The sequence below is a fragment of the Epinephelus fuscoguttatus genome, linkage group LG6 (assembly GCF_011397635.1).
Source record: "Epinephelus fuscoguttatus linkage group LG6, E.fuscoguttatus.final_Chr_v1".
NCBI classification, from domain to species: Eukaryota; Metazoa; Chordata; class Actinopteri; order Perciformes; family Serranidae; genus Epinephelus; species Epinephelus fuscoguttatus.
The window spans coordinates 1,378,335-1,400,786 of NC_064757.1; the positions used below are offsets into that span (position 1 = coordinate 1,378,335).

General features: G+C 41.1%; 1 protein-coding gene across 2 annotated transcripts in view; it reads left to right on the forward strand.

Annotated features, from left to right (window-relative positions):
- The window catches only part of LOC125890223 (centrosome-associated protein CEP250-like), a 102,862-nt gene that overhangs the window by 68,877 nt on the left and 11,533 nt on the right, over positions 1–22,452 (forward strand). The window contains exons 4-10 of one of the 2 annotated variants that reach the window (XM_049578746.1): positions 9,331–9,502; positions 10,922–11,101; positions 11,230–11,352; positions 11,554–11,687; positions 11,777–11,807; positions 11,921–12,011; positions 22,281–22,377. In XM_049578746.1, the coding sequence (XP_049434703.1) occupies positions 9,331–9,502; positions 10,922–11,101; positions 11,230–11,352; positions 11,554–11,687; positions 11,777–11,807; positions 11,921–12,011; positions 22,281–22,377 (828 nt within the window). The remainder of the gene's footprint in view (positions 1–9,330; positions 9,503–10,921; positions 11,102–11,229; positions 11,353–11,553; positions 11,688–11,776; positions 11,808–11,920; positions 12,012–22,280; positions 22,378–22,452) is intronic. The other variant, XM_049578747.1, reaches the window with a different exon arrangement.

The following is a 22,452-nucleotide window of genomic DNA, read 5'->3' on the forward strand; positions in this document are numbered from 1 at the left end:
GCCTACAAGGCCTGAAAGCCTGAAGTCAGGAGAATCCAAACTGTTGAATCATGCAACAACAGCCAGATTTGGTTCCTCAGTTTTGTTGAGAAGAATGATGTACCCTCCTTTTGTCAGGATGAAGAATTGAATTTGGATTGCAGAGATTTTAGGTGGATACATACGCTGCTTGCTACTGCTGCTGCTGCTGCTGCTATGTGCACATCTTGGCCAGGGAGGAAAGATGGTTTGAAAGAAGAGTTTAAAAAGCCATCTACGTCAGGCTGGAATGACCATCGTTAAACAGAGGGGGTGGCTTACAACACTACTTATCACCCACCTACAATGCAGTCTTGGGATCCCTCTCCAGATGACTTCACACCCATTCACCTCTTGTCCCACCTGACCCTAACGACTCGCATGGTGACCAGCTGGGTCAATGACTCACATTGTGACCTTAACGACTCTGAAACTAAGAGCTCACGTGACCCCTACGACTCTGCAAGGGTTCCCTCCCACACAGGGTTTATAGCCTGCAACTTCGTACCAGTCATTTAGAACTGAAGAAGCTTCTTGGATGAGAGGCAAAACGTCTTCAAGAAACGCAAGCAAGTTCAGTTGCCTACGATATTAGCACTTACGACCTCTATATTACAGTTTTTCTTGATTGCTTTGACCTGCTTAAAGAAACTGGGATCCACTCGGTTTTCATCATCACTGTCTCAGCAGAGCACAAGACACCTCTTGCAAATGTGTTAACCCTTTCTCATTGGATTGACACATTTTCCCCACCCTTTTGCAGAACAGTTAACACAGATGTCATTCAAGCAGTCCAAACTCCATTGTTTTAGCTATGGTAACCAAACAGAAACCATCTGTTCCTAACTATTAGAAACTACCTACATCAGTATGAAATCACCGAAGCACCTGTTTGACACTCCTTCACACAAATCTTCAATTAGCAATCAGTCTGCGGGCCTTAAAAGGTGCAGCGTCTGTGTTGTTCTTTGCCAACATGGATGGATGAGGTCTAAGACAGATGAGAGTGAGAGTAAGAGGTAGAGGGGTCCGAGGAAGAGGAGTCCGAGTGCGAGGTGGAGGTATACTGTATACTGTAATGCCTTGTCGTATCATGCAGTTAGAGTCAACTGGAGTCACTTTTCATTGTCATTTTGCCTTTTTTTACTTGGAGAATAATGGAGCTTGAAGCTGAGGGGGCACACAGGGCCACTATCACAGTTCCAGGACAGAGGGGCGCCAACATAACCATGTGTGCTGCCATCTCCAATGATGGTGTCCTATGCCATATCCCCACTATTGGCCCATACAACACCGAACACCTCATAACATTGCTGAATGCACTTCATGACAGGCTGATCCCACCTGAGGAGAGAGGACTGTTGAGGTCTGGCATGCCACTCTTCGTCATTATCTGGGACAATGTGGCATTCCACCACTCTCGCCTTGTCAATGAGTGGTTTGCAGTACACCCCCGAATGATGATGCAGTTCCTTCCAGCATATTCCCCATTTTTGAATCCCATAGAGGAGTTCTTAAGTGCTTGGAGGTGGAAGGTTTATGATCACCATCCCTATGAGCAGATGCCCTTGCTGAATGCAATTACTGCTGCTGCCCAAGAAATAGGTGCAGAGGAATGTCAAGGTTGGATAAGGCATGCAAGAAGATTTTTCCCTCGGTGCATTGCAAGAGAGGATATTGCATGTGATGTGGATGAGGCCATGTGGCCCCATCGTCAAGACAGAAGAGACTGAGTATCAATAGTGGCTATTTCTTATACTCTACAGTAATAGATTTTTATACTTTACTCTAATAGATTTTATTTTGGTTTACATGTATTTTGTGTAATATTTACAGTATTTCAGTTTTCAGCCACAGTTTGAAAAAAAGAATCAATTGAATCAATAAAATTTGCATCAGAGCATTTCTGATCCTGGATCCAATTCTTTGCAAGAAGGCAAATTTGACAACAAATGACACTGGCATTAAAAAGCTACGTACAGTAATAGGCTACAGTGACAAGCAATGGTGCGCTGATTTGCACTGAGTGCTGTATTTTGTTGTCCACCGTGTAATGGTTGATTGGAAGAGCTCATACACTTGTTTGCAAGTTGTGTTATTTGAAGGCAAAATTTGCTTTTGTTGCATATTTTAAAGGTTTTGGCACGGTTAGAGCCTTTTGCAAACAAAATGTTTCATTTGACCTTGAGTGCCACTGTTTCGGCCTGTGTGTTAACTGTTTTGAAAATGTGGAGTTTGAGTTGACTGCTGCATCAAAGCAATTAACAAAAACTGTAAAGGGGAACTAATGTTTTCATTTTTCCTTTCCGTTATGTTGTCGGATAATTATACTAACAATCCGAGCCTATCTGTGTGAAAAAAATGCACTTTAAGTGGATGTATTCTGACATTGTTTGACGCTGTCTGAGTCCCCTATTATTTAATATAGCACGCGCTCACGGGCTGCAGGCAGGTCACCTCTAGCTTCGTACTGGAGAAATGTCAAATATTGAACATCCTATCACTCATTTAGACAAAAGTAGATTGGAAAATACTGCCCAGGTTGAAAAAAACATTAGTTCCCCTTTAAGGCTACAACATAACGTTATCTTGCGTTACGTTTATGAAGTAACTGGATTTATACAACTGCTGATTTATTGCTTAATTTAAAATAAAGTATTTCCACGTGACTATATGAATATTGGCTTTATCGACCTGTCGACCAATAAATGTTATGTTTATGAATTAAGTGGATTTAAACCGCTGCTTTTCGTATTGGAAAGTAGTGAGATTGTAAAATGTTCCTCAGTGCATGGACAGTGTGGTCACAAGTTAATCTGGCTGCCTCCCAATTTTGAAGACATAGCTGGCTGTATGTTGTCGGAATTTTAGCATATCTGTCTCTGTAGTGGTGTTGCAATAGTGGTGCACCACGTTAATTGTGCGCCTATTATTTATTTTCCCATGATGGAGTGGGTTCGAATCCCGTGAAAATGTTCCTTTTTACGTTTCAAAGGGCTGAACGGTTCTTTGATATGGCACAGATTTATTTAGACAGGCACCAAAGACAAAACTGTAGGCCTATTTAGAAAATTTATTAGAGATAGGAGTTAAATTTACAGGAAAAGCAACTTGGCCTCTTCCTGTTTTCAACACTCCATCATAACAAGTGTTATGAACAACTATGTTTTGATATTGTTCCAAAAAATTCAATAAAGAGGCTTTCGCGAGGACAGCTACGTGTTCTCTTTCTGGTTGAAAACAGCTGTTGTCACTACGACAACCACAGACGCTTTCGGCTGAAAGTCGCCAGTTAACATAGTCGCGAGTAAATCTGAAACACCAGGGTACTTCTGGATGCAGGGAGCATGCTGGATCTAGTCATGACTCCTAGTATCACCCTTTCTCGTTGTTACATCTTTGTCTACATAAGGAAACCTATTCCTAGTGTTGTGCACTTCAGTTATAAGTGTACCTTACGGGATCATTGTTTCTGGAGGATCGCTCGTCTGTTTACACCATCGAAGCTTCACTTCACCTGTCGGATTACACAAAAGACTGATGAGCTTCTGACCCTTCCCTATTTAATTAACTTATTTAGCCCTTATGACTGGTTGTTTTTATTTCACTCACATCCCCCAAAGAAACTAGAGGCTACAAATAATCACACGGTGCCAACACAAAATTTACTGAAAAGGAAATGTTTTATTATTCTCTTGCTTTTACTATCAGGAAATGTTCAGCCTAACCCTGGCCCTGATTTTGATTTTAATTGCTTGAATACCCTTGTGATTTTAAAGCTAGATCTGGCCTTGGTATTATTCACCTTAATGTCACAAGTCTGCTTGCTAAACTGGATCAAGTGAAAATCTGGGCAAAATCCACTGACACTGACATTTTTGTCTTATCAGAGACTTGGCTAAGCAAATCTATTGCAAAGACATTGCAATTAAAGTTATAGTTGGTAATCCTGTTCAGAAACACTTCTTGTTATACTGGGTGAAATAGTCCTTCCATCCTGAGAGTAGTCAATACATAATGTGTTCAGAAAAAGGAATGAAAAAAATCAGGACAGCTGCAGGCCTGTAAAATCTCTGACCAATCCCTGCCATTCGGTGCGAATGGAAAGAACCAATCAGATGCCTTCATGTCTCGTCCTGCCCAAGCCCCCCTCCGTCCCTCCCTCCCTCCTCCCTGCGTGCAGTCACCACGTGTCACCGTTGCCGGAAATATTCAGCACACTCCTCAGCAGAAAGACCGAGTTAGCAGGAGTTTGCTGAACAATGGCAGAGAAAAAGCAGCCAAAAGTACCACTTCTAGCATTACTTGTAACAGCTCGCCCCGCTAAACAGGCTGAGAAAAGAAAGTCAGAGGCAGAGAAGGCTGCGACGAAAAAGGTTTTGGATAAAGCGAGGGGACAAACCAGAGTCAACATTGGTGCAGCTTTTGAACGGTGGAGACAACTGAGGGAGATGAAGGGCCTGAAAAGTGATGCAGAGGTTGCTGTCTTTCTGTTGGACAGGTAATTATTTGTTTGCTTCGGGGGGATTTGTTATTTTACTCGGCTCTCCTCTGCCCTGCTGACTTCTACTGCAGTGCAAGATGCACTTTCAAGTTTGTGGGGCCGTAGCTTTTGATAGAGCACTGACGGGAGGGGGACGAGGGGGTGGAGCTGAGAGGAGGTGCCGCTTTCAAATCTCGCTAGCTCTCCAGCATTACCAACTATAGCTTTAAGGGTTATAATGTTTTCCCTTGTGACTGTCCCAGAAAAGGTGGTGGCGTTGCCATATATAAAAAACAAATTTCATGCTACCATTCTATCGTCAGTATCGCTCAGCAGGCAATTTGAATTTCTCGCCTTAAAATTGGAACTTCTTAAAGGTAATTTTATCACTGTTGTAGGTTATTATAGACCCCCATCAGCAAGCAGTGAGGCTTTGTTTGCGCTCGAGAGCAGCAACATGTGAACATGTATCTTCCCTGAGCTCTGCATGAAAATAATAATTTCGTTAAATTTAAGCCTCTAAAACAACACTATACCTACCTAAAACAAACCTTACACCTCTTACAACATTATAGCTGCATTTTTTTTCTTTCTATCCCTGCTTTTTCTATTTAAATATCAAGCAACATTCGCGCTCACATTCAACAAGAACAGGCCAAGACCAACAACAGCTAAAGCCTCGGAGTCCCCTGAGATGGGACCGCCTAAGGACACGCCAGATCTGGCCATCACTACTATAATGGAAGCCATCAAAGCCTCTGAACAATCGGTCTTGACTAAAATAGAAGACACAGTGACTGCACTATCAACGGACTTGCACACTAAGATAGAAAAAATCTCTCCAAAGAGCTGCGTGGAGAAATAGCCACAGTTGGTTCCGAACTACACGAAGCTTTGTAGAATGCCAACCAGGAGATCAAGCTACACGCTACATCAATCTGTAGCCTGAAGGACGGGGCTAGCCAATACTCTGACCGGGTCGTTGAGCTAGAAACATGCTCACATCATTAACCTCACAAGTCAAGCAACTGACAGCCAAGACGGAAGATTTGGAGTCAAGACAACGCAGAGATAACTGTCATGTTATCAGTCGTGTTGTTGGATTATACTCCGACACTTGACCAAGCCCACAGAAGCTTACAGCCTGCAGCCAATTGTTGTCAAGTTCCGCTATTTTCAAGAAAAGATGGATATCTTGAGAAAAGCATCAAGCCAGCATAACAACAAACGGATCTTCATTTATCCGGACTATACTGCTGCTGTGAGGAAGCGTCAGGCTACTTTTAAAGAAGCAAGACAGCTGTTGAGCCACTGCCCTAACACCAGGTTTGGCCTCCTGTTCCCTGCGACATGTGAAGGAGTTAAATCTCTAATAGATCATGTTATTCAAGTGTCTATTCATATGTCTAGTCGATCTGTCTGACTGGTCCACTGATATTGGACTTTAGCATTAACAGTCTTAATAATGGATCTCTCTATTTTTTATTCTGTCTTGCTTTTTTTATGGTTAATTAGTCGTCATCATCATTATCCCAAGATTGCTATGGCCACTACTATGTTTGGAATCTTGTCGAATGTCGATGGGTCTATTTATTTATTTATTTATTTTTTGCTCTTCTCTTCCTCTAGTGTGCTCTTGGTCCCAAGGGAGAGTATAGAGGGAGGGTTATGGGGAGGTATACGGGATTATGTGTACTGATGTTTTGTATGTCTGTAAATGAGTGTATGTTTGCTTGTTCATAAAATTGAAAACCTGTTAAATAAAGTTTTTTTTTAAAAAAATGCAGAAAAATCCAAATTCATGCTATTTTCAAACGGCAAAGACTTACCTTCTGATCTTCCAAAGATCTTACCAATTCATGGGACTGAAATTGAAATGGTTACAACTTACAAGTATTTAGGGTTCATCATTGATCAGAACTTGTCTTTTAAATCACATATTGAAAACCTTGTCTCCAAGCTGAAGGTTAAATTGGGCTTTTTCTTTAGAAATAAATCAAACTTCTCCCTTCAGGCAAGGAGACACTTAATATCTGCAACCTTTTTACCTCTGCTGGATTATGGTGATTTGCTTTTCATGAATGCCCTTGACCAGTGTCTAAAGAAGTAAGACACTGTGTACTATTGTGCTATGCACTTCTTTACTGGTTGTGGAAATCACATACACCACTATACTCTGTATGCCACTGCTAAATGACCATCTTTATATGTCTGCAGGCTCTGGCATTGGTTGTTGTTTTTTTTTTTTTTAAAGATTATTTTTATGGGCTTTTTGCCTTTAACAATAGGACAGTGAGTGAAATTTGGAGACAGAGAAAGAGTGGGGACTGACATGCAGCAAAGGGCCGCAAGCCGGATTTGAACCCGCGGCCGCTGCGGCGAGGCAATGCCTCTGTTGGTTTTTATATATAAATCTATTATTGGCCTGGTTCCCTTTTACCTTTCTACATACATGTGCAGAAACCATAATCAATACGGCCTTCGCTCTTGTAATAATCTTCAAATGCAGGTTCCAAGGGTGAGAACAGAACTAGGCAAAAAAGCTTTTAAATATGCTGCTCCCTCATTTTGGATGATCTTTAGAAGGATCTGAAACTGGCAGAATTGATCACTGTGGGGGAATTTAAGTAGATTTTAAAGGATCGCGAAATTAGCTCTTTTAGTCAATGTGACTTAATTTATTTTAAAGATGTACTCACATCATATTTGTTATTTTCCTGGACCTTTCATTTCATTTTCATTTATTTCAAGCAGTAGAGCATTTTTTACATCATAAATGACCTGTATACAACAAAAACTAATACGGCAAATACTTTGAACAGGAGACATGCAGGTTCGATATTTAAATTAATTCATTAACACTCGAAAAGGAGTGGGAAGAAGAAAACTTATTTAATCCCACCCCCATTTCTCATCAATAACTTAACACAATGAGTTAAATACTTCCTCCTGTCTTTTAACATCAAACCAGGACAATGAACAAAAAGGCCTATACCAGATTATAATAAACTTATCCCACAGTATTTACATTATATAACCAAAGTGTGTGTGAAAATAGGAACAATGTACATTCATGGAAAGAACAACAATATCAGAAAGGTAATGGACAATACATACCAACTTAGTGAGGAACAGCAAGCACACATAAACATTTTAAGACAGAAAATTGATTTAACATAAGTATTAAGACCCGCTCTCTTTATACTGTGACTAGACCATATGTTTATATAGCAGTTTAAATCTGTGGATATTTTGGCATTGCTTATGTTGGATATCCAGACTGTTCCAAAGTTTCACTCCACATACAGAAACACAAAAACTTTTAAGAGTGGTTCAAACTTTAGGTAATGTGAAGTCTCCCTATACTGTTAAATTATGAGTTCTCTCCCGAATTGTGTAGAAATGTTGTATATTACTTGGTAGTAATTTGTTGAATGCTTTGAATAAGATTATTGATGTATAATATTTTACAAGACCATGGATTTTTAATAGTTTTGACTGAATAAACAGATTATGAGTGTGTTCTAGAAATCCTACCTTGTGAATGATCCGCACTTTTGGAGATTTTTGTTTTTATGTGTCTGACATGGGCTTTCCATGATAATTTATTGTCTATTATAACTCCAAAAAATGTATTCTCATCTACATTTTCAATATGGACACCTTCAATCATTATCTGTAGTTCTGAATTGGTTTTAGAATTTCCAAACATCATTGCCTTAGTCGTATTTAAATTTAATGATAATTTATTATTGTTCATCCACTTCTTCAGTTTATTTAATTCCTCATTTACCATGTTTACAAGTTAATTATAATTATTACTACTAAAGAATATGTTGGCGTCATCTGCAAAGAGTATGAGTTTTAGCGATTGAGATACATCAAATATGTCATTGATATAAACACTGAATAGTTTTGGTCCCAAAATGGACCCCTGGGGGACACCACAAGAAATGCCAAGATTTTTTGATGAATACAGTCCCATTTTAACATATTGTACCCTTCCTGTTAAGTAGCTTCTTAACTACTCCCCGGCAACCCCCCTAATACCATATAGTTTAAGTTTGTTGAGTAGGATTGAGTGATTGATTGTATCAAAAGCTTTTGTTAAGATCGATAAAAATTCCAACAGCATGTTTTTTTTTTTTTTGGCCCAGTGCGTTAGTGATTTCTTCTATTGCTTCAGTTATTGCCATTGAGGTGGTTGTTTTTGTTCTAAATCCATATTGACCATGATTAATTATCCGGTGTTTGTCAACAAACTTTTCTAGTCGGGAACTAAAGAGTTTTTCTAAGATTTTGGAAAATTCCGGTAGTAGGGATATTGGTCTGTAATTTGTGTAGCTGTGTTTACTCTCATTTTTGTATAATGGAATTACTGTTGCAATTTTCATTTTATTTGGGAAACGACCAGATTGGAATGATAAATTACCTTGTATTTCATGTTAATTGTATATTGTGGTTTTTATTCATTTGTTGGGTATGACAGTTGTATATGTCTATATGTCCATGTTGTAACTTGTAACAATATTGTATGCTGCCCTCTTGGCCAGGTCACTCATGAAAAAGAGATTTTTAAATAAAGGAGATATAAAATAAGCATCAGTGCCAAAATCTTAAATGTCTGTTGTTGATTACAGTGGATGCCTCTTTGTGTTTTGGTGCTTACAAATGAAAATCTAGTTTTAAACTGATCAATCAGAAACAGCATTTGAACAAACATTGAAAGTAAATAAAACACAAAGTTTTGTTTCGAATACAACAAATGCAAACATGGCAGGGTGCCATAATATTAAGAATGAAATGCTTTCTTTGTGTGTGTCCCTTAGGTGGAGACAGTTGGAGAGAGAATAGTTTTATACATCCTTAATCGTGTCATCTATAGAGCCAAGGAGATGAGCTCTGATGAGCTTCCCTTCCTTTGCCATGGAGAAAAAGATCATGCAAAAATCCTCTGGAATAATGGAGAGGCAGTTGGCTTCTACTCAGTCAAACCCTCAGGTAATTTATCTCCACAGATAGACCCAGACTCTTATCTGGTTCTTCGCTGTGTAGTTTTCTTTCAGTTGGTATTTACTATGGAGAATTTTTCTAAAGGTTTTAAAAGAAAAACTGTATATGCTGACAATGTAAGTGATCTTCTCAATGCCAACACTGCTTACTGCTCAGTTGTTTCAACCACTGTTTGTTCAGCCCAGGAAGTGTTTGTAGATGCATTTGCATTCATGCAAGACCAGAGGGCTGCACCACAAAGCAAGTTTGCCAGAGTCAGGCTCTCTCTACCTGAGCTGACTTGACAAACCCTAAAGCCTCAGTCAGAGGTAACAGATACCACAAAGGTGGTTATCAACTGTCTCTGTTAACTCCAGGCTGTGAGTGTGAGTGCTTTGCGAATCAGGGATGAGGTGACATAGTCAGATAAGTTAGGGGTAGGAATACCTCGGAGTTTGCTTGCTAAATGAGTTTTCTTTAGGAGTTTATTCTTATTAGTGCTTGTGAGCATATGGAAAAAAACAGATGGCACCATACAGAAAAACTGGTTCGGTAATGCTACAGTACAGGAGAAGAAAAGGATGGGGTTGTATTGACAGGTGGTTTAATTTATGGATGGCTGTAAGTCTCTGCTGACATTTGTAAATGTCCGTGGTATGCTGATTGAAGATAAGGTTATTATCCATAATGCCAAAGTGCCTGAGAGACTCCACCACCTCAACCTTCTCCCCTTTGATGGTGGCCCAGAGTGGATCAGTGTTTTGGGGGGGCTCAGTAGCAGTTCTTAAGTTTTTGGGATGTTAACATGGAGAAAGTGAGCCTAAATGGGATATGGAATGTTGATAGGCTAAGAAGGAGTCGCTGTTGTTACTGAGCAATACAAGATTGGCTGTGTCATTTGCAAATTTACAGTAGAGGGTAGTGGTGGAAGGATTCAGACAAATGTCTGTATACTGAGTGTAAAGAAATGGATTGAGTACACACCGCTGTAGAGCGCCAGTATTGAGAGTAATGGTACGTGAAAGTGAGTTTTCAATGTAACATTATGACTAAACAAGTTGGATTAAGCACATTTGTAATGTATTCCCTTAATTGAGAATCTGTATTACTCATATACTGACATATATTGACACTGACTATAGAGTGACACGACTCCAAGGAGTGATGAAAAGCGCTTTTTAGCCAAAACTCCGAACATAAGCTGTTCCTGACCAGGTTTGGTCTGCAGCATAACTTACCATGGCGATCTAGCCAGGTTAGAAGAGAGCCACGTTCATAGAACGAGAAACTCTGGCTTTAGACCCAACATACCTTGCTAACACACTAATCTCACTTCCTGGTATAGCCCTGTGGTTCAGTCCATGCGTGATAACTGATATCAGTTCGTTCCTTTCTGTCCTCACGAGTGTGTTTTTTTCCCTCTTGTAGGCAGCTTATGCAATTCTTTTTCAACCAGAAGCTATCAGCTCCCTGTGATGGACTCAATATTTGTCCGAAAATGTCAGCGTGGTAAAGGCTTCGGCCTCCAGATGCTCGAGGACTTTGTGCTTAGTTTCAAAGAGGACTGTCTGGGGTTGAGGTACCCCCTTTCACCATCCATGTATAAAGGTACATGACTCCACCTTATTAATATGAGCAGTATGAATTTACTTTCTTACAGTCAGCTGTGTTTGTTCTGTTATTTCATAGAAGCATAAACAGTACATTACTATCAAGACACTCCTCTTTGTTCGCAGTGTGTGAGAAGTACCTGTGTCAGTATCCAGGAGACACAGGCCTGCTGTGGGAGGTGGAGGGCATAGGTGGGCCCAACCAGAGGACAAATGTTGCCAGTAGGATTCAGGCCATGGAGCAGAGTGGTAAGAAAGCACAGAAACGACACTGTAGAGTTGGACATTTTAAAAGACTTGACACCATAAAGATTATATTTTCAATCATCTTGAAATTGTTTGTTTAATTCTGTTAAGAACTGCAAAACTGTTTGACAGATTTTTTAGTGTACTTATCTAAGCCTTTAAATATTACATCTTTGTCCATCTACATCTTAATCTGTTTCTCAGCAGTATCCAAGAACCTGTCATTCACAGAAGAATCACTTGTGATTACCCAAATGACCGAAAAGGGTGTGGCGATGGAGGCAGTTACCACTCAGATAAAAGATGCTGACTCAGTGGAATGCACTGTTGAAATTGTGGTACATTATAACTTTTTCTTCCAATGTGAGAAACATGAATTTGAGAAACAAATAATTCTGCAAGTAAAAATAATCCACTTAATTTTTAGGAGGAAGTGACAGTACTGAGCGCTACCATAGGTGAGCACTTTGTCATTTTAACCTTTTAACATTGTAACCTTTACCTTACATTGTATATTAATGTATGTATTATTAATGTGATAACATACATTATAAAAATTTAACCATTTCAGTGCCCCTCACAGCGAGGGGGAGGAGCAGTGGCTCAAAACGAAGGAAAACAGGAGAAAAGATTGCAGAGGACAAGCCAGAAAAAGTACTCAGGTCTGTATGAATTCAACCATGTTACTCCTGAGTGCACCGTGGATGCACTTATGTAAGGAAATTAAGAATTTACATCTCAGATGCTTGGAATTCAAATAGCTGAAAATCTAAAGTCTAAAACACAGTTGCATATTGATTCAAAGTCAGAGCCTCAGTGGTCTTGTTAGAGGCTGTGTGCCATTGTGGCCCTCTGTGAAATTTCATCAAAGGAACTATAGCCATTTCAATATGTTAACATTTTAATTGTACAAGTGCAACAACCAGTGCAAAGTAGTAGTTCTGGATGCAGAGACGATGTGGGCATCTTCACCTGGTATTTTGGCTCATGTATGTGCAGCAGTGCAAAGTACAAAAGGACCACTTGAAGGTGAATATAGATCAGAGGGTGTGATGATGACAATCACAGCACAATCAAAGTGAACTATGATAGCAACTGTTAGTACAATGATCATGGAAGTCCATCCATTTATTTTGATCCACTTATCCGGGCTGGATCACAGGGCAGCAGGCTAGACAAGGTATTCCAGACGTCCCTCTCCCCAGCAACATTTACCAGCTTCTTCTTGAGAACCCAGAGGCCAGAGGACATATATATATATATACAGTACAGGCATTCTCTCCATGAGCTTCAAGAGGTAGTCACCTGAAATGGTTTCCACTTCACAGGTGTGCCTTATCAGGGTTAATTAGTGGAATTTCTTGCTTTATCAATGGGGTTGGGACCATCAGTTGTGTTGTGCAGAAGTCAGGTTAATACATAGCCGACAGCCCTATTGGACAACTGTTAAAATTCATATTATGGCAAGAACCAATCAGCTAACTAAAGAAAAACGAGTGGCCATCATTACTTTAAGAAATGAAGGTCAGTCAGTCCAGAAAATTGCAAAAACTTTAAATGTGTCCCCAAGTGGAGTCGCAAAAACCATCAAGCGCTACAACGAAACTGGCACACATGAGGACCGACCCAGGAAAGGAAGACCAAGAGTCACCTCTGCTTCTGAGGATAAGTTCATCTGAGTCACCAGCCTCAGAAATCGCAAGTTAACAGCAGCTCAGATCAGAGACCAGATGAATGCCACACAGAGTTCTAGCAGCAGACCCATCTCTAGAACAACTGTTAAGAGGAGACTGCGCGAATCAGGCCTTCATGGTCAAATAGCTGCTAGGAAAGCACTGCTAAGGAGAGGCAACAAGCAGAAGAGATTTGTTTGGGCCAAGAAACACAAGGAATGGACATTAGACCAGTGGAAATCTGGGCTTTGGTCTGATGAGTCCCAATTTGAGATCTTTGGTTCCAACCGCCGTGTCTTTGTGAGACGCAGAAAAGGTGAACGGATGGATTCCACATGCCTGGTTCCCACTGTGAAGCATGGAGGAGGAGGTGTGATGGTGTGGGGGTGTTTTGCTGGTGACGCTGTTGGGGATTTATTCAAAATTGAAGGCACACTGAACCAGCATGGCTACCACAGCATCCTGCAGCGACATGCCATCCCATCCGGATTGCGTTTAGTTGGACGATCATTTATTTTTCAACAGGACAATGACCCCAAACACACCTCCAGGCTGTGTAAGGGCTATTTGACCAAGAAGGAGAGTGATGGAGTGCTGCGGCAGATGACCTGGCCTCCACAGTCACCGGACCTGAACCCAATCGAGATGGTTTGGGGTGAGCTGGACCGCAGAGTGAAGGCAAAGGGGCCAACAAGTGCTAAACACCTCTGGGAACTCCTTCAAGACTGTTGGAAAACCATTTCAGGTGACTACCTCTTGAAGCTCATGGAGAGAATGCCAAGAGTGTGCAAAGCAGTAATCAGAGCAAAGGGTGGCTATTTTGAAGAAACTAGAATATAAAACATGTTTTCAGTTATTTCACCTTTTTTTGTTAAGTACATAACTCCACGTGTTCATTCATAGTTTTGATGCCTTCAGTGAGAATCTACAATGTAAATAGTGATGAAAATAAAGAAAACGCATTGAATGAGAAGGTGTGTCCAAACTTTTGGCCTGTACTGTATATATATATGATCTCTCCATCCAATTACTATTTGGATGTGCCCAGAAAACCTCTAACGAGAGGCACCCAAGTTGATCCTAATTAGATACCCTAATCGCCTCAACTGGACCCTGTGGTCGCAAAGGAGCAGCAGCTCTACTATTTTTCTCTGGATGTCTAAGCTATCTCTAAGGCTGAGCCCAGCCACCCTACAGAGGAAACTCATTTCACCGGCTTTTTTTCAGTTACTACCCAAAGCTCATGACCATAGGGGAGTGGCAGAAAGTTGAGGGACTAGTGAGGCAAGAGTTTTGCTTTGGGGCTCAGCTTCTTTTTCATCACATGGACCGTGAGAATGCCCACAGCACTGCTGACAAAGCACCTATTCACCTTTCCATCCTGTGCTCTCTTTTACCCTCACTTGTGATCAAGACCTCAAGATATTTGAAATCCTTCACTTGAAGCAGTAACTTGCTCCTAACCAAGACTAAGCTATCCACTGTTTCCCAGCACATTTCTCATCAGAGTTGTACTGTCTCATTCAGGGCTTATTTCTGTCTTATACCTAACTATGCACATATCCAGTCCATAGTCTACACATCTCCCCTTAATTTTATCTTTACGTATTTATTAGAAGCCTGTTGCCTGTTGGTAAGGTAAAGATCACCTCATGTCAACGGTAGGTTGTCCCTCTCCCTCCTTACTCTTTTTTTGGGGGGGTTCCCTATTCGACTATGGAGTCATCACCCTCCTTCATCATACCATCTCTTCGGGGTCCAATCACCAAAGACTTTCCACATTCTTATTCATACGTTCACATGTTAATAAATATTCTTTTAGCATTTAAAACGAGTCACTCCTGATTGAAATGAAGCTCAGCCTAAGTTCAGTCAGGAAGACCGTCTTTGCGCTCACCCTTTCACATTTCTCTCCATCCCACTTTCGCTACTCCCTCTAATCAGCTGACTATGGGTGTTCACTTCTCTTGTTATCCAATCACACTTTGCCACGATCTCTCAGCCAATCAGGATGCCACTGCAAAATTTTAAATCTGCTCTCTCTCTTCTGCTGATGCCAGCCATCATTTAGGTTTACTTTGCAGTTCTCTTGTTGATAGTAACAGCCTTGTGCGATTCCTCAGCAGAAACGGAATCATCTCTCACTCATCACATCCTCCAGTTCCGGCATTTGCGCCTGTTATAGGTCAGTATTGTCAACAAGCCTTCGTGGTCACTCCCTTCTTCATCCAGGACAAGCTCTCAAAGACACAACTCCTCGTCTCATTCAGATCACCGGCACTTGGGAACACCTCGGGATCCCCCAGGAGGATGGACGTATGGAATGCCTTGCACAGCCTGCTGCCCTCGCAACCCATCCCTGAAAGATAATGGATGGATGGTGTGGATGTTGTACTGTAGAGTCAGGTGTAGTCCCAGGTTTTATAAAACATGTTTACTCATTCACAACATCCTATGTGTGTGTGTGTGTGTGTGTGTGTGTGTGTGTGTGTGTGTGTGTGTGAAAAAAACAATAAATGTCGCAGTATCTCCAAATTAATTTCAGAAGCATTCATTTTTCTCAGTCTGTCTAAAATTTTTATTAGTCCCTAAAAGTTGTAAAGGGGCAAGCCCACCTAATCTCATTCCAAAGTCATCAAATACTGCCACTTTGTCAGTGATTTTGGCATCAAACACCTGATGTCAAAAGCTGTAATATGATACAGTGCCAGTTGGCCAGAAGGCTCTTGTTGTGGCACTATGATATGCGGACAGGCGGCATCACTTTATAACGCAGCTGGATGGTGCATTTCGTTGCGGTATGATACACCACTGGATGGCGTCAGGTTAAAACGTTGCCAGTAACAGCATACAGTGGTGGAAAAAAGTTTTCGGACACCCCATGCATTTGTGAAATATTGCATTAAGAATCACTCTTAGGTCTTCAAGTGCAATTTCTTTTAGTACAGTCACAGCCAAAATACTAAATAAATCCTAAAAAAGCCATTAAAAAATTAAAATTGATTGGTTCCATGAAAATATATAAGAAATTTTGAGTATTGGGTCATTTTGGTACCAGTGATGAAGGTCGTTCTTTTTATTAAAAGACACAATTTTTGTTGCCAAGCTTCGTGTCTACATACAGCCAGCACATTTGAAAGTTCTTCAGACACAAAAATGGTTAAAACAAGGAACCTAACGCAGGAAACACGCCTGAAGATAAAGATTCTCAGCCAGGAAGGGTACAGCTGCCGCCAGATAGCCAGGAAGTGCAGATGCAGTCCTTCAGCAGTTGGATACACTCTGCAGAAATACAGATGAACCAACAGCTTGGAAGACAAACCAAGATCTGGGCGTCCAAGGGTTTCTTCAGCAAGAAATGACCGCATCCCAGGGCTGCCCCTGACCAAATTGGGGCCCTAAGCGAAATTTTATTTGGAGGCCCCCATCCCAAATGTATCACAGGTACAAAATGACCGTACAACAACTTGCCATTTAACTTGACAACCTTTATTGGCAATAACAAATGTACTGTAGATACAGTAGTTTGGCTGTTTGAGTCAAATAAAATTAAAAAATAAAATAAAGAAATAAATATTAAAACTTCAAACTGAAATAAATAAATAAACAAATCTGAGTCACGAATAGCCATCAATTACTCATCAAAAGAAACCACCACCACCTCAATCCCCCACCCTTGATTAAACATTGAAAATAAAATAAAAGAGGGAGACAGGTTTTTCCTATTTAATCTTATTTTGTTATATTTCTCCCTCTCCCCTCTCTGGAGGCGTCTGATCTCCCTCAGCCCTCCGCCTCTCCCACTTTAATTAAACACTGAAAACAGAAATAAAATACAGAGACATTCTTTTCTATTTTCATCTTATTTAGCTATATTTCTCCCTCTCCCCTCTCTGGGAGCATCCGACCTCCCAGCCCCGCACATACCCCCAAGGCTCGGGTCTCCCCCTCCGTGGAGCCCGCCCTCCCGTCCTCGCACATACTCCTGAGGCTCTTTTTGGACGACATGTTGACAACTCTTCACCTGCTGCAGCTCTGCAAGTGCCTGCCAGCGCACCCCTCTGATTGTTCAGATGTAGAGTGCTGTCAATCATTGCAGCGACGCATGATCTCTTCTCTCCTTCCTCGAGCATGTGCGCATCCATTGCGCATATGCGCAAATGCGTCCCCTCGCGCAAAATGTGGCCCCCCATGGAAGATGAGGCCCTACGCACAGCGTGTGTTCTGCGTTTAGGGAGGGGCGGCCCTGCCGCATCCTGATCCGCATGTGCAGGCAAAACCACCGAATGACATCACAGGAGCTTCAGCAGCAGTGGTCAAACCAAACTGGTGTCCAGTGTTCCACCCGCACTGTGGCCAACATTTAGATCATGGCTTAAGGTCCTACAAGGCTTTCAAGAAACCCCTGATCAATGAGAGACAGAGGTTAGCCCGGCGTCGTTGGGCCCAGGCACACAAGAACTGGACAGCCAGGAATTGGCAGAAGATTTTGTCAGATGAGTCCAGTTTCCAGCTTTATCTTCCTCCTACTAATGTGAGGGTATGCAGAAGGCCAGGTGAAACATTATCTCCAGCATGTACAGTACCTACTGTCAAGCATGGTGGAGGCAGTATCATGGTTTGGGGATGCATGAGTGCTGCTGGTGTTGGTCATCTCACTGTCTGTGATGGCACAACTCTACCAAGTATTGTACCATTCTCCAAACCCACATGCTCCCTTCTGCGCGTGCACTGTTCCGTCGAGGTAAAAACTGGATGTTTCAACAAGATAATGCCCCTTGCCACACATCCAAGGCCAGTAGAACTTGGCTGCAGGAGCACAGTATCCAGGTCTTAGAGTGGCCAGCTCAATCCCCGGACATGAGCCCCATTGAAAATCTGTGGTGGATTATCAAAAGGTCTGTTTCAAAGCATAAACCAAAGAATTTAGAAGAATTAAAAGCATTAATTCAAGAAGAATGGGACAAGATTACCCCTCAACAGTGTGAAAGGCTCGTGGGGGACATGCCAGCCAGGATTAGAGCTCTACTACGTGCCAATGGCAGGACTACTAAATATTAATTTGATGATGTGATGGTTTATTTATTTTTTGTTCAGTTTTGAACACATTCTCTGTTATTTGTCGACTTTGATACCGACAATGTTGAGAACTGACATATTGAAACTGTCAAGAATTTAGTTTTGTTAGTTTTTCTTGTAAACAATAAACAAAAAAATATAATTTGTATTTGTTTGTATCTGTCTAATGCAGCCACACCTTTTGAAACACAAAAAAGATTTTTCCACAAATATTTCATGATAATATTTGAGATTGTGTAAAATTTTAAGGGTGTCCAAAAACTTTTTTCCACCACTGTAATGTATTAACTTGGAAAGTCCCCTATAGGGCGGAGGGGAGGGGTGGTGGATGGGTCCAACAAACCCTAGACTTTTACCCAGGAGCCCGGTGTTTGCTTCCTGTCTGAATGTAGAGCCAAACCATGATGGTTTTTTTCTAAACCTAACCATGTGCTGTTGTTGCCTGAACCTAAGCACATGGTTATTTTTGCCAAAACCAAACCATTTGCTTTTGTTGCCTAAACCTAACCACATGCCTTTGTTGATGTCCCAGCATTGGTTTCGATTCCCCAGAATGTCAGCAGCAGATGCAGGATGATACGTAGCGTGTAATATGTAGATGTGAAAGGACACTGATAAAGTCGCAACATGTGACTACTTAGGATGAGAACGTGTTGAGAAAGCTTGAGACAGAAAATAGGCTGTTACAGGAAAAGATGGCTCTCTGTGTCACAGTACTCAAATTCCCTGACGCCTCACAAGCATATTGAATGTATTCTCTCTCTGCATTTCCTGCAAAGCAGATTCTTCCATTTAGAATGTTGTGAGAAGGCCTTCTCAAGTCCCCCATAGTTGCAAAACACTGTTGAGAAAAGTAACAAACAAACAGCTTCACGTGTCAATACAGCATTCCATTTTTTCTGTTAAAAGTGGAAATGCATTCTTGACTTTGGAAACGGTATAATATGAATATATTTGAAAATTCTATTGTGAAATATTATGTTCTGAAAAATAAATGTAACTCAAGGTCTGCCCAATAGCTTTTACTCACATCTTGTGGTTTTCATCATTTTTCGGTCATGTAGTACTTGTGTATTTCTTTTAGATGGTAACAGTTTCTGGTGTCTGAAGTGAATGTCCTTTATCTTTCTCCTGCCATCCACTCACTTTTACAAGATGACTTCGACCCCCACCCAAGTGGGAAACTGAAATTTCTAATTATGATACAATACCTTGAAAAATATTGATATTTGATCCCATATATCACAGGGATAATTAACATTCAGGACACAAAATTTTAGCTCAGTCCATAGGGACTTGGGTTGGAACCGGAAGGTCGCCTGTTCGAGTCCCCGTCAGGACCAAATATGGAGTGTGGACTGGTGGCTGGAGAGGTGCCAGTTCACCTCGTGGGCACTGCCGAGGTGCCCTTGAGCAAGGCACCGAACCCCCCAACTGCTTGGGGCGCCTGACCAAGGCAGCCCCCTCACTCTGACATCTCTCCACTTTGTGCATGTATAGGTCCTGTTTGTGCATGTGTGTGTCTTTCGGACTTGTGTGTAATTGACAGCAAGAGTGAAAAAATTGAATTTCCCCTTAATAAAGTATATTAAAAATAATAATAATAATAATAATAATAATAATAAGCTGGGGGAAACACTATATTAGTGAAACAGCAAGGATCCTAGACATGAACACCAGAAACAGACAGCATCAGCTGTCTATGAACACCAGACCAAGAGCATTCACAGTATACACTGGAAGAGGTCAAAGTTGGTCTAGCAGGAGTCAGGGGACATCAGGAGGAAATTGACACCAGAGACCATCTTTGAAACAGACAGGAGCTAAGATCCACCCATATGGAACATTGACAAGGGAACTTTGTCATGGACAACTGAGCTGACTATATCCGCTGAGGAAAACTACAAAATGGGGTAGAAAACTCAGAAATTAGATAGAATACCTTGAACAAAGGACAGGTTTATAATTTTGCAAGTCTGTCTGAGAACAATAGTTGAGTGCCCATATGAACAATAGGCCTCCTGCATGAATGTTTTCTTATTTTTCTTGTATATTTTTGCACAAAGCCATAAGAGGAAAAGAACAAAATCCTACATGGGATTCATGACACGTGCGCTGACAGCCAAGTCTGTTCTTACCCATGTTAATGAATCACATGCCAGGCAATTTGCATTCAGCACAGGGAAAAGCCCTAAACAGGCAGAATACTTAAGTGCTGGGTGCAAACCACAAATCAACAAGCCACTAGCATTTTACAGGTAGCATTAAACTCAGACAAAAATAGAAAGGAAGTGGCTGTCAGTTTCTGGTTATAGGCCACCTCCTGCTGGGTCTGAGGTAGGAAAGTGGTGTCATAAGCCATGGTAGTAGCAGATTGCCCAGATTACCAAAATTAAAAGTTACATTTATGTTGAAATGGGAAGACTTTAAAAAAAATTCTAACACACTCTAGGCCTAACACTTACACCACCCATCTCCAGCAGCACCTTGATCCAACCACATACCCACGAACTGTTGCAAGTCATTCACTCCCACAGTTGTTGGGTAGGTGTGTGTGCATGCAGGCATATTGGTCTAATTTTGTTGTCATTTACGCTAGACCTAATCATGTTTAGTAAGTGTAAACAGTTAAGATAATTAAATGAATAAGTAACTGTAGAACATTTTTCTCCTGCATTTTCATAAAATAAATTGCTGATTCACCATTATTCATATTTCACAACACAAACTTTTCTTAAATTTTGATCTTACTTAAGAACAAGTGCAAGTACTGATGAAAGCCACAAAAGTTCTCAAATTGTAATAGCAGGTATGAACAAATTGATTACAGTAAGCAAAAACAGTTTCAGTGTACATATGGCCATGTAAATATTGTTGAATGACGGACTTGACAAAAAGTTACTCTATTCTTGTTTTTGTTTACACAGCTTAAAGCGGATAGAGTAGATCCATTCATTAAAGGGAAATTTCGGTTTATTTCAACCTGTCTCCTATTGTCCTAAATTTGTTTCAAGTGACTAGTGACATAAAAATAATAGTTAGCATGTTAGCCGTTAGCCTAGATACAGCCGGGGCGCATTAGTAACGTCAGACCTGTTTAAAACGTAAGTGAACGGGCATACCTTCAAGTGCGAAGTTAGTCCACTAAACAAGCTTTTTTTCCAGAAAGACCGCCTCATATCGTTAGGATAAATGTCAGAGGACATATAGAAAACGACATGTAAACGTGTTGTCTTACCTTACCGGTGTGCTGCCATGTTTGTTTATCATCTAGCTCTGCTTTCCAAAGCGCGGCCGAAATATTGCAAGAACAAGCAGTGATCTCATAGCATGCCTGAACAAGCAGCGACAGCTGGAAGGATACACTGACAAAGAGCTTCGTGAAATTGAAGAACGGAGGAGGAGAGAGAGAGAGAGGCGCAACAGGTAGAGGACGAAATGCTGCTGCGTAGCTCTGGAGATTGGTGGTGTACCTGTGAGGAATGCCTCTGTTGCAAGGAATGGGAGTGGTTGCAGCCTTATCTTCAAGGTCTGGATCTGACCGAGGACGAGACACTTCCACCTGGAGTAACGTTAGTATCCAGCTAGGCTTTATCTAGAGCTGGCAAGATATATTTCGGCCGCACTTTGGAAAGCAGAGCTAGAGAGAGATAAACAAACACGGCACCACACCGGTAAGGTAAGACAACACGTTCACATGTCGTTTTCTATATGTTCTCTGACATTTATCCTAACGATATGAGGCGGTCTTTGTGGAAAAAATCTTGTTTAGTGGACTAACTTTGCACTTGAAGGTATGCCCGTTTTAACAGGTCTGACGCTACTAATGCGCCCCGGCTGTATCTAGGCTAACGGCTAACAAGCTAACTATTATTTCTATGTCAGTAGTCACTTGAAACAAATTTAGGACGATAGGAGACGGGTTGAAATAAACCGAAATTTCCCTTTAAAATGGCCATTCACAAAGGTAAATCATGAAGTATATATTCATATGTTACAGCTACAATTAAGAGGAAAGCAATAAATTCACCCCTGAAAGGAATAGTTTATTGTCTGTCTGTTTTTGCAAGAAGATTTAAAAGTGGTTGGTGTTCAAACATCTGCTCTGCCTTGTTACATCATTTAATACTTACACCAATTATTGTTTGAAATTAACATGTGATGTCTAACGTCTTTTAGAATTGAGGATATTGAAGCAGAAACTCCCAGAGGGGAGCAAGTTTCTGCGCAACAGGAGACAGAACTGCATAATGTCTCTGAATTGGTACAGACTGAGGTGTGTATCTTCAAATTCTTACTTGCATTTTTGTCTACATGACCAACACAGCAACTTGTACATTAATTATTTTTG